Genomic DNA, 14,265 nt, shown 5'->3' with positions numbered 1-14,265 from the left:
GAAAAGATTTTATATTCATATTTTATGGTTGTTAATTTATTATTTGGTTTAATTTTGTTGTGCAACATTTAGGTACTAATGATTTCAAAGAGTTGCATGAACGACGTTTGATTGGTGCACGCACGTGGGAAAATTATATTTTACTTAAAAATAATATTTTGTATTACTAGATTTTTGCGGCACATTGTAAAGTTATTTACTCTTCATCATTAACTTTTAATAGAAATGCAGACGTGATATTTCATTAGCTAGAAAAAAATTGAATGTCATTAATTTCAGTCAACATTGTTTCTTTTGAATTTCACTTAAAGAGAATTTATTTTATTTTTGATCATAAATGAATATTGATCTAATAATTGGAATATTAATTTTGCAAATGAATAAATAAATAATATTTTAGTAAATTACATTACGTTCTTTTAATGAGAAAAAAAACATTGTAAAGTTATTTACTCTTCATCATTAACTTTTAATAGAAATGCAGACGTGATATTTCATTAGCTAGAAAAAAATTGAATGTCATTAATTTCAGTCAATATTGTTTCTTTTGAATTTTACTTAAAGATGATTTATTTTATTTTGGACCATAAATGAATATTGATCTAATAATTGGAATATTAATTTTGCAAATGAATAAATAAATAATATTTTAGTAAATTACATTACGTTCTTTTAATGAGAAAAAAAAATTAATTAGTTGTTTCTAAAAGAAAATAAATATTTTTCAGTAATATTCGTATAAAAAATTTGGGGTGTTACAGTTACATTAAAATCAATAAGTTTTATATTTGTTTCAAATTTTTATTTATCATTTATTATGAAAACAACATAATTTTTAATTTTTTTTAGGACAAATCTACTAACATTTCGAATTATTAAATTTTTATGTATTTTAAAAATAATATAAAAATATTTTATATTTATAATATTACATATTTTATGATTATATCATTATTATAAATCTTTTTTTTCATAAGTATTATTTTGTTGCTAAAAAATTACAATTTCTTAATAAAATTCTATTTTACTAACATAATAAATCATTGTTGAGACAAAATCTCTCTCAATTGGTTTTAATGATAACAAAATTAATTAAAAGATTATAATTGAGGTTAATGACTAATTTGTGCTTTTGAGTGTATTCATATAAGAAAACGGGTTATTATTCATTAAGGCAAAAATAAGAAAATTCAGAGTTAAATGCTAAGTATGGAAAATGCCGAGGATGGCCTCACGAGCTGGTGAAACTGCAGTTCTGCATCCTCGCTGATTTGAATTCATTAAACAAAGGCATAATAGTATTAAATAATGAATTATTTGAATTCATTCAACAAATGCATAATAGTATTAAAGAATGAATTGTTTGATTCATTCAATAAAAGCAAAATACTATTAAAAAATGATTAAAGAAAGGCCTTTGAAGAAAAGTAGCAAGAATGCAAAAGAAAGGTACGAGGAATGATTATATTAGCATGTGCCTATAGTCAACATCTTGAAAAGCATCTCAATACTTTATGAAAGCAACTCATCATGTCATAGGCAAAAGGCTACATGTACTATTATGTGATTTAAAAGGATTATAAAGTCAATCTTCAAAAAGGCAACAACAAACAAGTCCTAAATAAATTGATCACATGTCTTAAGGCAAGGAAATAAGAAAAATACTTCACGTGAAGACTTCACAAAGTCTTGAAGAAAGGAATGAAAAGGACATCACATGTTCTTACAAGGCATTAAATGGAGGAAAGAGAAAAAGCTCACATGTGAAGCTTTTTCAAGGCATTGAAGAAAGGAGAATGAAAATGACTCCACACAATATTCAAACATTAAATAAAGGAATGAGAAAAGGACAACACGTGTCCCCAAGTGCCCAGAAAATAGCTACCTCGTGCATCCTCGCTGATTTGAATTCATTAAACAAAGGCATAATAGTATTAAATAATGAATTATTTGAATTCATTCAACAAATGCATAATAGTATTAAAGAATGAATTGTTTGATTCATTCAATAAAAGCAAAATACTATTAAAAAATGATTAAAGAAAGGCCTTTGAAGAAAAGTAGCAAGAATGCAAAAGAAAGGTACGAGGAATGATTATATTAGCATGTGCCTATAGTCAACATCTTGAAAAGCATCTCAATACTTTATGAAAGCAACTCATCATGTCATAGGCAAAAGGCTACATGTACTATTATGTGATTTAAAATGATTATAAAGTCATTCTTCAAAAAGACAACAACAAACAAGTCCTAAATAAATTGATCACATGTCTTAAGGCAAGGAAATAAGAAAAATACTTCACGTGAAGACTTCACAAAGTCTTGAAGAAAGGAATGAAAAGGACATCACATGTTCTTACAAGGCATTAAATGGAGGAAAGAGAAAAAGCTCACATGTGAAGCTTTTTCAAGGCATTGAAGAAAGGAGAATGAAAATGACTCCACACAATATTCAAACATTAAATAAAGGAATGAGAAAAGGACAACACGTGTCCCCAAGTGCCCAGAAAATAGCTACCTCGTACTTGAACATGGAATGCATATATCCAAGGAGCTGAATGACATTTTCGTAAATATGAAAAAAAATCTTGGCATTTCTCAAATGGATTTTCCAACGGTCATAAAAGACTTGACATATGAAATGAACATCACAAGACCTCTATAAATTGCAGCAAGTTGATCTTCATCAAGACACAACACATTGCATTAAAAAAGATCAAAGATCTTAAAGCTTTCAAGAAGCAACATCCATTATATCTTCATACTTTCTACAAATCCTACATTAGATATTTGTTAATCTTTTGAGAAAGTATTTAGAATCGATCACTCTCTTATCACACTGTAATTTCCATGTGAGATACACTTGGAAACATTTGAAATCTGATAGTAAGCTTGGTGAAGCTTGAGAATACACAAGTTGTAATCATCCTCGGTCAGAGGTTGATCTGTTTGAACATTAGTGAAATCTCACAAGGGTGTGAGGACTGGAAGTAGCCATCTTTGGGTGAACCAGTATAAAAACAGTGTGTGTCAATCTTATATTTCTCTTTCACTCTTTAGCTCAGTTCAAATCTAAAGGTTTTGAAAAACCCATCCTCGGGCTTGTCATCCTCTGCAAGAGGATAGTTTTTAAAACACTTGAAAATTTTTAAACAGCAAAATCCTTATTCAACCCCCCTTCTAGTGATATTTAGCTACATCAATCATAATACCGAAAATAACTACAATAAAAAAATTACACTTCATCAATATTTTAAAAAATAACTACATCAACATTTTGAATTTTAGTATAAATTTTACAATTTAAATATTTTACTAGTACTTTTTTTTTAACAAATTTTACTAATATTAAAATTTAAAAATAATATTATATATAATTTTAAAAAATAATATATTTTCCATTATAAAATAAAATATTAAGTCTAAAAGTATTTTATAACCATATAATTTTTTTAATAATAATTATATAACTTACTAATTCATATTTAAAATGTATTACTTACTAATTTGACGTCGGGTAGTGTGACTTGAAGCTTACAAACAACTAACAACTCTTCTCAATAAACACAATAACACAGCAATCAAGATAAAAATTAAATAATATTCATTAAATAAATAATTTCAAATAAAAATAACATTAAAAAACAAAATATAAAATAAAAACTTATAGAAATTCAAGAGAAAAAGTAGAAAGGAAAGTTGGAGAAAAAATATTTGTAAATAGAAGGTGGAAAGAAAAATTAGAGAGAATATAGAGAGAAAGTGTAAATAAAAATGAGAGGAGAACTTATATCTATAGGAAAACACTGAGTCTTTGTGGCGGCATAGACAATAAAAACTATTGTCTTTGTAGCGGCCTAGGCAATCACAAAAGACTTAATTCCTTGCGGCCTTTATCCTCACCAAGTTTTTTTTTTTTTTTTTTTTTGTGCGCGCGTTTTAGGGATGGTTTCATCCTTTTCTTGGAACAGCAGGATTTTGTGGCGGTCTAATCCCTCACAAAATCACAATGTTGGAGCATTGTGAGAGCTTAGATCGCTACAAAAACCTGCTGAAATTTTAGTCCAATGTGAGGAATTTTTCAGTCATAAATAACAATTAATTTGAATTTTAATATATTTGAAAACTTTTTTAGTTAATAATTTTTGAGAATTTTTTTTTTACCACAAAATATTTTAAATCCACTACAAAATGAGTATTTTTTTTTATAATGTTATCCCATATTTTTTATCTTGTCTTTAATCAATATGTTAACATAAAATGTAGTAGATCAAATTGAATATACACGACCTCAATAAAAAAGTACATACTCTAGAGGGAGTATCACTATTGATGCAATGAATAAGACAGCCACCGCCATTGGTACACAAGTTCATATGCTGTAGATCGTCTTCAGGATGTACTATCAGCAGCATAGCAATAATGATATGCACTAATTGCATTTTGTTTGTAACAAAAGTTATACTCTGTTAACATGACCTTCTTGAAAAATTTCAATAATCTAGTCATATTTATAATTGTGTCGCAATATGCATATGAATAAAGTGGGACTCGTGTGGTTATTTTATATGTAAAAACGTATATTTGTATTGTTTATATTTGACGTCTTATGTTAAATAAATCATTTATATCTTATTTTAAATTTTTATAAAAACTGTAATTCAACAACTTACTTGTGGCGCTTTGAACCAGTTGTTTGACACTTGCCAAGGGTATACATTAGTTACTTCCATTTTGGATAGTGCCTGATAAATTTGACTTATAGGAAGATTGTTGTGGAACGTCTTATGGCCACCATAAGGGACACACATCATTTATAAACATTGTGTTGCATTAAGTGTGCATCAAGTAGGATATTGTCACGCACATACAATTTTCAATATAAATATGTATAGATATTACTTGCTCATCTTTTGAAATTATCTGTGTAATGACTTATCTTGTCGAGATGTATATATAATTTACTACATTATTAACTGACGTGGTTGACGCCATCACTATACGACATTGGATATCACATTCAGTAAAGTGTATCAATGAATAATTGCATGCTGTAGTTTTACAAGATATTTACAGTTGTGACGTTTCAATGTCAATAATACATCTATCAGTTATGCTATTTTTGTATACAATCAATTAAAGATTTCTATTCCACACGCAATCAATTAAAAATTTATATTCGACACACAATCAACTACCGCATAAATGACTTACAAATATTTGTTCGAAAACTCGTATTTATTAATGGCCCAGATACAATATTAACTTCTCATCTATTTGAAAACTCATATTTATTAATGACCCACATACAATATTAACTTCTCATCTCACTATTTTTCAAAGGCCTCTTGTAATGACGCTCACAATTTTTAGTATTAGTCACTTCGCAAAATAGGTGGTGCGTTTAGTTATTTCCTCAAGAGAAAACTTAAAAGCCCAACCTAGAAATAATAAGCCCAACGTTATCGGGCTGTAATTGAAAAATCTGAGAAAAAGGTGGGAAGCATAAGGAAGGAGTTAGAAGCATAGCAATAGCAAGTTGAGAGAGTGTCGTTGTTTAGGGTTCTACTCCTTCAACTATACACTCTTGTCACTTTTCCGATCGCGAGCGAAAATAACAACATAGGGTTAGGGTTTGGGATCGTGATCTTACAGAACAAAAAATGGCGTTGGCTTTTGACGATTACGGAAGGCCTTACATAATCCTGAAAGAGCAAGAGTCGAAGAACAGACTTAGAGGTCTCGATGCTCAGAAAGCCAACATCTCCGCCGGTAAATCCGTCGCTCGTATTCTCAGAACTTCTCTCGGTCCTAAAGGCATGGACAAGATGCTTCAGAGTCCCGACGGTGACGTCATCATCTGTATGTATTTCCATTTCCTCTCTTCATTTCATTTTCATCTCATTCTCTTACTTATGCTATGCACTTTCTACTTTCTACCTTATCATGTAACTTTTCTCACTGTTGAACGAAATGAAACCCTAATATCCATTTTTACGCTTTTTTATATAAAAAATGGTATAAATGTGTTAAATGTGTGACTTCTAACAGCCGAGTGAGTAGTATGAGATTTGTCGTTGTTACTGTGATTTTTTAGTAATAGTTTGTGTGTGTGTTTGTGTGAAGCAAATGACGGGGCAACGATATTGGAACAGATGGATGTTGATAACCAGATTGCAAAGCTGATGGTGGAGTTGTCGAGGAGTCAGGACTATGAAATCGGCGATGGTACTACAGGAGTGGTTGTGTTAGCTGGATCTCTTCTTGAGCAAGCTGAACGACTTTTGGAACGTGGAATTCACCCCATCAGGATTGCTGAGGGATATGAAATGGCGTCCAGGATTGCTGTTGAAAATCTTGAGCGAATTGCGAATAAGTTTGAGTTTGGAGAAACTATTTTGGAGCCTTTGATTCAGACTTGTATGACAACTCTGTCGTCGAAAATGTAAGTGCTTACTTAATCAATGTATTATCTACCTTGTACCTGTTTACAATAGCATTCAGTTTTGCCTTTCTTTTATGTATTTTACTATGATAAACGACTGCAACTTTATAATTTATGAATTTTTCTCTGTTTTAATGTTGCAGAGTAAATCGGTGCAAGCGTAGCTTGGCTGAGATTGCTGTCAAAGCTGTTCTTGCTGTTGCTGATCTAGAGAGAAAAGACGTTAACTTGGATTTAATTAAAGTAGAAGGAAAAGTTGGTGGAAAGTTGGAAGATACCGAGTTGATATATGGAATCGTTGTTGACAAGGACATGAGCCATCCTCAAATGCCAAAGCAAATTGAGGATGCTAAAATTGCCATCCTGACTTGCCCATTTGAGCCACCGAAGCCAAAAACCAAGCATAAGGTTGATATTGATACAGTGGAGAAGTTCCAGACCTTAAGGAAACAAGAACAGAAATATTTTGATGACATGGTTCAACAATGCAAGGTTGGATTTCATTGAGAGTCTTGTAAATATTCTATTAATGATTTTTTAATTTTTACCATTAATTTGTTTTTTTTCCTATGATCTTTCTTTGTTGAGCAGAGTACACCTTCTTATAGCTGGTGTATGAGCTAATTGGGATTTATATTCAAATTGATTATAAACATAAGGTTTTCCTGCTAGGGCGTGTTTGAATTTCATTGAAAATGACATTTTATGTTGATATGCAGGATGTAGGTGCAACCCTTGTTATCTGCCAATGGGGTTTTGATGATGAAGCAAATCATCTCTTGATGCACAGGAACTTACCAGCTGTTAGATGGGTCGGTGGTGTTGAGTTGGAATTGATTGCCATAGCAACAGGTATGCATGGATTAGTATTCTTTTGATTTTAAAGTTTGATTGATGATTCTTTCTATAACTTTGTATCTTACGATTAATGAGTGCAGTCTATTTCAAGATTTTATCGATTTATGTCTATTAACAAATTAATTATTTATTATCTATTTGTAAATGAAGGTGGAAGAATCGTTCCTCGGTTCCAGGAGTTAACTCCAGAAAAGTTGGGAAAGGTAACTCAATCTTGATTTCCTTTTGTGGGTTACTAAGACCTTTCCTTTTTTTGATTCTTAAGCTGTATGTTTTTACATATTACTACAAGTAACTAAGTAACACTAATTTATGATCTATTCAAGGCTGGTATCGTTAGAGAGAAAGCATTTGGCACAACTAAAGACCGAATGCTGTACATTGAGCATTGTGCCAACTCAAGGGCTGTAACAATATTCATTCGTGGAGGTGAGGTGTATTTTTGACATTTTCGTTTAACTGGTTTACACCAAATTTTATATGCTCAATTAATTTTAAGTTGAAAATATGGTCTTCAAGCCGTTTTGTTGTTCAATATTGTATTTTATGGACCTTTTATGTATTGCCTGTAGTAATGGCATTGCAATTATAGACTCTTGGTTTTTTTATAGACTTTCATATAATAGATTTTGAAGAGTGATGAATGTCTGATCAGCCTTGACAAATTTATTAAAGCTGTCTTGTTTGGAATTGGTAGGTAACAAAATGATTATTGAGGAGACAAAGCGCAGTATTCACGATGCACTGTGTGTGGCTAGAAATCTTATTCGCAATAATTCAATTGTCTATGGTGGTGGTTCAGCCGAGATATCTTGCTCCATTGCCGTGGAGGCAGCTGCTGATAGATATCCTGGAGTAGAACAGGTGCGGATATTATTTACCCACAGTTTAATTTATTTGAGAGATGTGCTTACAACTACAATAATACAGTCACTCTAAACTAAATGTTATGGCAAATAGTAATCTTAAACTTTCACTTTTATCCCAATTTATTCTTAAACTCCCACGGTTGTTGTAATAGACCCTTCTAACGTGGACCCTCCAACTTGGTGTTAATTTCTTAATTGGGCAAAGAGATATACCCGACTTATTAATAAGTCCAAGCCAAAATGTTAAAATTTGTAATTGAAAATATTTAACCTTATTATTAGTTTCCTTTTTGAAAAAGGAGAAACAAAATAGTGATAAAGAGACTGTTTATTGTCATGATGCCTGTCAACCATATCCATCTTTTAACTTCACTTTGCCTTGTCAGAGATCTTAAGGATCTGTGGAGTTGATTTTTCATTGAAAACTCTTCTTCCAACTTCAGGTAAAGAGAAAGAAGTTCTGAAAATGGAGGGTAGAAATGAACTGTTGTAGTTATCTCAGTCTCACTGAAAATCTTGTCCTTTATTGTGGCTGAGTATTAAGTTCTAATTTTAGTTTGTAGGATATAGTCTGAATGAAACAATAGAAAAAAGATCTATAAATAGGATATAAAATAACCCAAAAACTGCTACATATCAGACTGAAACCAAATTCTTATAAGATGTTGATCTGACAGCAAAATTTGCATCACATAGGAATCCTGATATGCATTACATCTCACATTTCAGGAATCTTGTCTTGATCAAATGATTCATCCTTAAATTTTAAGTAAAGCAACAATTTCATTTGATGGCGTGAATAGGGAATCTTCATTTGAGTTATTCTAATATACAAGAGGGTACCAATGTTTTGATACATATGTTTGGAATTGTGGGATTATGGGAATATTCTAATATACAATGATAATCCAAAATCTCACCTTGAAGTATCCTAGTTATGTACTGAAATGAAATTTAATAGCCACACATATCACAGGGATCTACATAATTAATTAAACCATACTTGTTAACATGATATGAATGCCTGGATGTGAGAATTGTCTTCTCGATTCTTCTCAAAACTGCACAGGTATATACATACAGTTAATATTTGATAAGACACATCAAAGAGGAGGATCATAATTTAAAAAAGTTTGAAACTAGAAATGTAAATAAAACAAATAGAGTCTGCCTATCATCATTTAGAAAAAGTACAATTTATTAAAAATTAAAATACTTTTTTCATTACTAATTGTATTCTCATTACTAATTACCAATTTGCTTTCATTTGGTAATTGTTCCAAGCTTTGTTGATTGGTGATTTTTCTTTCCCCTGCAGTATGCTATTAGAGCATTTGGGGATGCTTTGGAGTCTATCCCTATGGCCCTTGCTGAAAATAGCGGTCTCCAACCAATTGAAACGTTATCTGCTGTGAAGTCTCAGCAAATAAAGGTAATAATTGAACATGATGACTGCTTTTAGCCTGGTTAATACTATGCCTTTGCACTTAAGCTTTATATGTATAGTTGATAGTTGATTGATGTATATATAATTTTCTGTACCTCATGAGACTGACTTTAACTCGTTGTGCAGGATAATAATCCTCACTTTGGCATTGATTGCAATGATGTTGGCACCAACGACATGCGGGAGCAAAATGTCTTTGAAACTTTGATTGGAAAGCAGCAACAGATCTTGCTCGCTACCCAAGTTGTCAAGATGATATTGAAAATTGATGATGTTATTTCCCCATCAGAGTACTAATATATTTATTTTTGTAATCATTGCATGTCAAGATGCAGAATAGCTGATGGTATTTGGTTCGGTGGTATGATTTTGGTCTGAGTTTGAATTTTAGCTTGAAGTAAATTTATGTAAGATTTTGGCATGTTTTTGTATTAGAATTGGGCGACTGTCGCATGTATTATGATACAGCGACTGTTCTTTGTTTGATGCATTTATCTTAATTTGAATACGATGAATTCGTTTTACTGTATCAGGCTACTGTCATTTGAAATCCGAGCGTGATCGTGCAAGCAGCAGCTATATCATTTAATATTCCTGAAAAAAATTCATTTCCACTACATTATAGCGTAAAATAGATTTATAATCAAGTCTCAAAAATTTCATATTTTTGTGGACATTTTAGGAAATACTAATATCTTAATGGTGAGAGATTTGATTGAGAGTCCTGGCTTCAAAGTTTTAAATTGCAAGCTAATATAAAGTTATTATTAATAAAATGTATAGAACTTTTTAAATTTTGCGATAAGTTTTTTGTAAGTGCATCGAGGTTAACAAATTTAATTTGTAACTATTGTTGCTAGTGCATTCAATTTAGGGGCTTGTGGATTGTTTTGTTGTACATGCAATACACATTAATATTGCCCATAGGCTTTCTGGTTTCCACTCCTATCACGATTGGCCAATTAAGATTGCAAATGGATGCGTGAAGTTGATTGTTTATACTTACGGTTCTTAGAGTGCATAGTCGAATTTTTCCATAATTTGATGTAACATAAATAGCCTTTCGAGCAATATGAATTTAAACTATGGACTTAGACGTTCTTACATATTTTTGTCAACAGAAACACTTACACTTTTTCTCTAATATTAGTAGTTACTACTTTACAGCACACACTTCTATCCTACATTGCCCTTTCTGGGAATGGATGTCACAATTGAACTAATTCATACTAGCTAGCAGTCTAGTAGCAATGGTAACCCTTTTTGCATCTAAGTGCTCCAGCCCCTGCTGTCATTGAAGCCACAAGCATAGGTGGTCTTGCTGCCATACTTGAGGCTTTGGCATATGTAGAAGAAGATGCTCCCGCTCCAGACGATGTGAAGAACGCACCATTCAACATTAGATCTCCTTCAGACCTCCAATTCCAGTTCTTCCACTCACCATCTGATGAATCGAAGTGCTTTGTGATCTGAAAAATCATATTTGTTTAGGTTTTTAAGAGAATAATGACATTAGTTTTTTGAGAATAATTACATTTATCAGTTAGCAGCAAATGTAGTATATATTCATATTGATCTTAATATTTTTTAGTCTATCTCTGACCTCTTTGTGGTCATCATCTTCTGGAGCTAGAAATCTGTTGCCTTGGCTGAAAATAGTTGGAGATGAACTTCCACCAATTGCGTATTGTTGCCAATGCGTGTAATCATTGTTAACTACATGAAAGTATCCGAACCTACATCTGCAAAATTTGGGCAGGAAGATCAACATGTTTTTCTAAAAAATATATTAACAAAAGGCAAGTAGGACTTAATTATCATGTGATTGAGAGAAATTAAGTAATTACATACCTTGGCATTCTTCCCCCAAGCCCTTCACCAAAATGGTTAAAAGCTATGGTAACTTGCATTATTTTGTCCTCATCATAGGAATCACTATGTCCCAAAAGCATAACTTTATTATGGTGTGTCATGTAATTATTAGAAATAGTAATAGCCGTTGATCCATGAACAACATCAATCAAACCATCAAAACAATTTGACAAAGAACAATGATCCACCCAAACATGTGTCGAACCAAAGATTGTAATCCCATCACCATCCGATCTAGTTTTCATTACACGATGATTAGGAGAATCACTCACATAGCCACTTCCACCTCTTACACAATGATGAATGTGTATGCCATGAATTATAATGTTGCTCTTTTGTTGTACTCTAATACAAGGCCCTTCAGCAATGTGGACATTTGCACCTCTACCATCAATTGTTTTATAGGAATTAACGAGGAGATCCATTTTAAGGTTAATCACCATGTCGTGTTCGAAAATGATCCATAAAGGCTCTTGTTGGATAACACCATGTCTTAATGTTCCTGGCTTGGGATTTACAGGGTCATCACTTGAGTCAATGACCATGTAAAATTTACCATCTTTTCCACCAATGGCTTTTCTACCGAATCCAATAGCACATTCTGCTAGACGCTTGCGGTTCATTTCCCAATTTGGGTCACATCTCCAACAATCATCAATTGGGTTGCTTGTACCACAAGAATAGTAACCCAATTTTCTTCTCTGCTCATTCTCAATGATGCTCCTATACAAACAAACAACACAAAACCAAAGATCACTAAAAGTTATAAAGATGATTTGCATAATTAATTTAATTTTTTTAATAGTTTCTTTTTTTTTTTTTTTTGACAAAAGAGTTTGATAGTTATATATTAAAATATAAATAAGGTTTACACATATCATAAATAACATTGACAGTGAAATATATATGTATGTCTATATAAAACTTGTCTACATGATTAGTATATTGGTTTTAAACTCATATGACATCAAACTTTAATAAAATAAATATTAGATTAATTTTTATGCACCGTCAAATTTCACAATTTTATCACTCTATTACATTAGTTTCTACAATATCTCCACAAATATCTACGTAATGAGATGCGATTGAAGGTGTTATACTCACGATAGACAAATTAAATCCAAAAGTGTTATTGACATATTTGGATGCTCGAGTATAATTGATTCTAACTTAAAGATAAAATTTATACTTTTTGAGTCAAAATGTGGTTTTTACATTGAAATTTATTATTAAACTCACTTTCACCTAAGCATACACAAATATAAATCATTTTACATTTAACTAAAATCAATTTTAGTCACTACAAAATCAAACCGACACTATCACTAAATATTTTAGATTAGTATTTTCTGGTATGACCTGCAGTGAAATTCTACCGATTAAATCAATTGGTTTACTAGATGTTCATGCAAAAAATGAAGAAAAAAAAAACAGAACTCCCTGTTTTCCAACATAACATTTTTTGTGGAATAAGACATTATAAATTTGGTCTGAATATTAAAAGGGAGTAGGGGGGTCGTAAACAATGTACTGCATAACATACTTCTGCACTTGTTGGACCACTGATTCAGGATCTTCAACTGGAGAAGAGTATATCAAAGCCGGGGCAAGAAACAAGAACTGCAACATTAGTGACATTGCAAATGCCATAATTCCTTGTTCTATAGTGCTGACAAGAATAAAATTACTATTTGGTAGGACAATTAAATAGTAGTGACTTGTTCTATAAGAGTCATAGAAATTGAACTTATATATAGATAACAAAATGTGCAGGAAGAATCCTAAATTCCTGATTAAACAAAAGTGATTGTCTAAAGTGATTTGTAGATTTAGGGACCCCACAATTGCTTTCCTACACATGAGGTATCTTTCTTCCAAGGTCAACTCATACACTTTTAATAAAAATTGTATCGGACATCTAACACAACATTGACACGTAATATTATTTTAAAAATAAAAGTTATTAATTATAATTACATAATAAGAATTGTAACGGACATCTAACACAATATTAACAAGTAATATTATTTTAAAAATAAAAGTTATTAATCATGACTACATAATAGTATTTGTATGAGATAGACGAACACAAATATATTTGAAATGTAAATGATACATAGATTAAGAAAAAATTGCAGTGATTAATTAGTAACAATTTTTCCTTTCCATGATCAGGACATTATTAATCAGAAAATATATTGATAAAGAAAAATAATGAAATTTGAGCTATATGAATTTTCTGTCTATATGTAAGAAGTACCCTCGGAGATGATAGCTTCAGAATCTCCCACTTTGTTTTTGTTTTTTGTTATAAAATATCATTTTATTCATCATGCTGCTTATAGCATTGGCAGTTAAATGAGGTAAAGTTGTGTTTGTTATTGATGATTGACATATTTCATATTTTCGATGTACATCCTATCATGTTGTTTTGATAAATATTAATATTGGATCAAGAAAATACATATATACGTGTTGCATTCATCACGTTTCATTCCTCCCGCTAAACAATTTTATTTAATTGCTTGTGCCCTTAATTCTATGTGAAACGTCCATATATTAATTAGTACATATTATGCAATTCCTTCTAAATGAAATTAATGTATATTTTTAAAAAATGAAATATAAGTGATTTCTTTTATATTTAATGATATTATCCCTAAAAACTCTTATTTAATTTAACATTTTTCATTTCCAATAATATAATTTATTAATTATAAATTGTAATTTAAATAATAGACTTATTTTATATTTTTGATAAACGGCTTATT

The 14,265-nt window shown here is 31.0% G+C and overlaps 2 protein-coding genes across 2 annotated transcripts; one reads left to right on the top strand and one right to left on the bottom strand.

The window, feature by feature from the left end:
* The first annotated feature begins 5,515 nt into the window (after window positions 1-5,515).
* Window positions 5,516-10,148, top strand: LOC101500765 (T-complex protein 1 subunit epsilon). The gene is made up of 9 exons (XM_004502303.4): window positions 5,516-5,862; window positions 6,127-6,445; window positions 6,589-6,937; window positions 7,165-7,297; window positions 7,454-7,506; window positions 7,630-7,732; window positions 8,001-8,167; window positions 9,491-9,604; window positions 9,746-10,148. The coding sequence occupies exons 1-9, from the start codon at window positions 5,664-5,666 to the stop codon at window positions 9,914-9,916; spliced, it is 1,608 nt and encodes a 535-aa protein (XP_004502360.1). The 5' UTR covers window positions 5,516-5,663; the 3' UTR covers window positions 9,917-10,148.
* A 516-nt stretch (window positions 10,149-10,664) lies between these two features.
* On the bottom strand, window positions 10,665-13,212 carry LOC101500453 (probable pectate lyase 5). Its single transcript, XM_004502302.4, has 4 exons — window positions 13,038-13,212; window positions 11,471-12,214; window positions 11,223-11,361; window positions 10,665-11,088 (listed from the first exon to the last, which is right to left on the bottom strand). Exons 1-4 carry the CDS (start codon window positions 13,142-13,144, stop codon window positions 10,861-10,863), a joined length of 1,218 nt encoding a protein of 405 aa, XP_004502359.1. The 5' UTR covers window positions 13,145-13,212; the 3' UTR covers window positions 10,665-10,860.
* Between the last annotated feature and the right edge of the window lie 1,053 nt (window positions 13,213-14,265).

The sequence above is a fragment of the Cicer arietinum genome, chromosome 5, assembly GCF_000331145.2.
Source record: "Cicer arietinum cultivar CDC Frontier isolate Library 1 chromosome 5, Cicar.CDCFrontier_v2.0, whole genome shotgun sequence".
Classification (NCBI taxonomy): domain Eukaryota; kingdom Viridiplantae; phylum Streptophyta; class Magnoliopsida; order Fabales; family Fabaceae; genus Cicer; species Cicer arietinum.
The sequence above is the reverse complement of the archived record's forward strand: the minus strand, read 5'-3'. Positions and strand labels throughout refer to the sequence as shown.

Bases quoted from the DNA above. Each gene is read 5' to 3' on its own strand.
- LOC101500765 (XM_004502303.4), top strand. From the start codon at position 5,664: ATGGCGTTGGCTTTTGACGATTACGGAAGGCCTTACATAATCCTGAAA. The intron at 6,938-7,164 runs GTTGGATTTCAT...GTTGATATGCAG, and splicing joins ACATGGTTCAACAATGCAAG to GATGTAGGTGCAACCCTTGT. The intron at 7,298-7,453 runs GTATGCATGGAT...TTGTAAATGAAG, and splicing joins ATTGATTGCCATAGCAACAG to GTGGAAGAATCGTTCCTCGG.
- LOC101500453 (XM_004502302.4), bottom strand. From the start codon at position 13,144: ATGGCATTTGCAATGTCACTAATGTTGCAGTTCTTGTTTCTTGCCCCG. The intron at 11,362-11,470 runs GTATGTAATTAC...CAAATTTTGCAG, and splicing joins CTTGGGGGAAGAATGCCAAG to ATGTAGGTTCGGATACTTTC. The intron at 11,089-11,222 runs GTCAGAGATAGA...ATGATTTTTCAG, and splicing joins AAGATGATGACCACAAAGAG to ATCACAAAGCACTTCGATTC.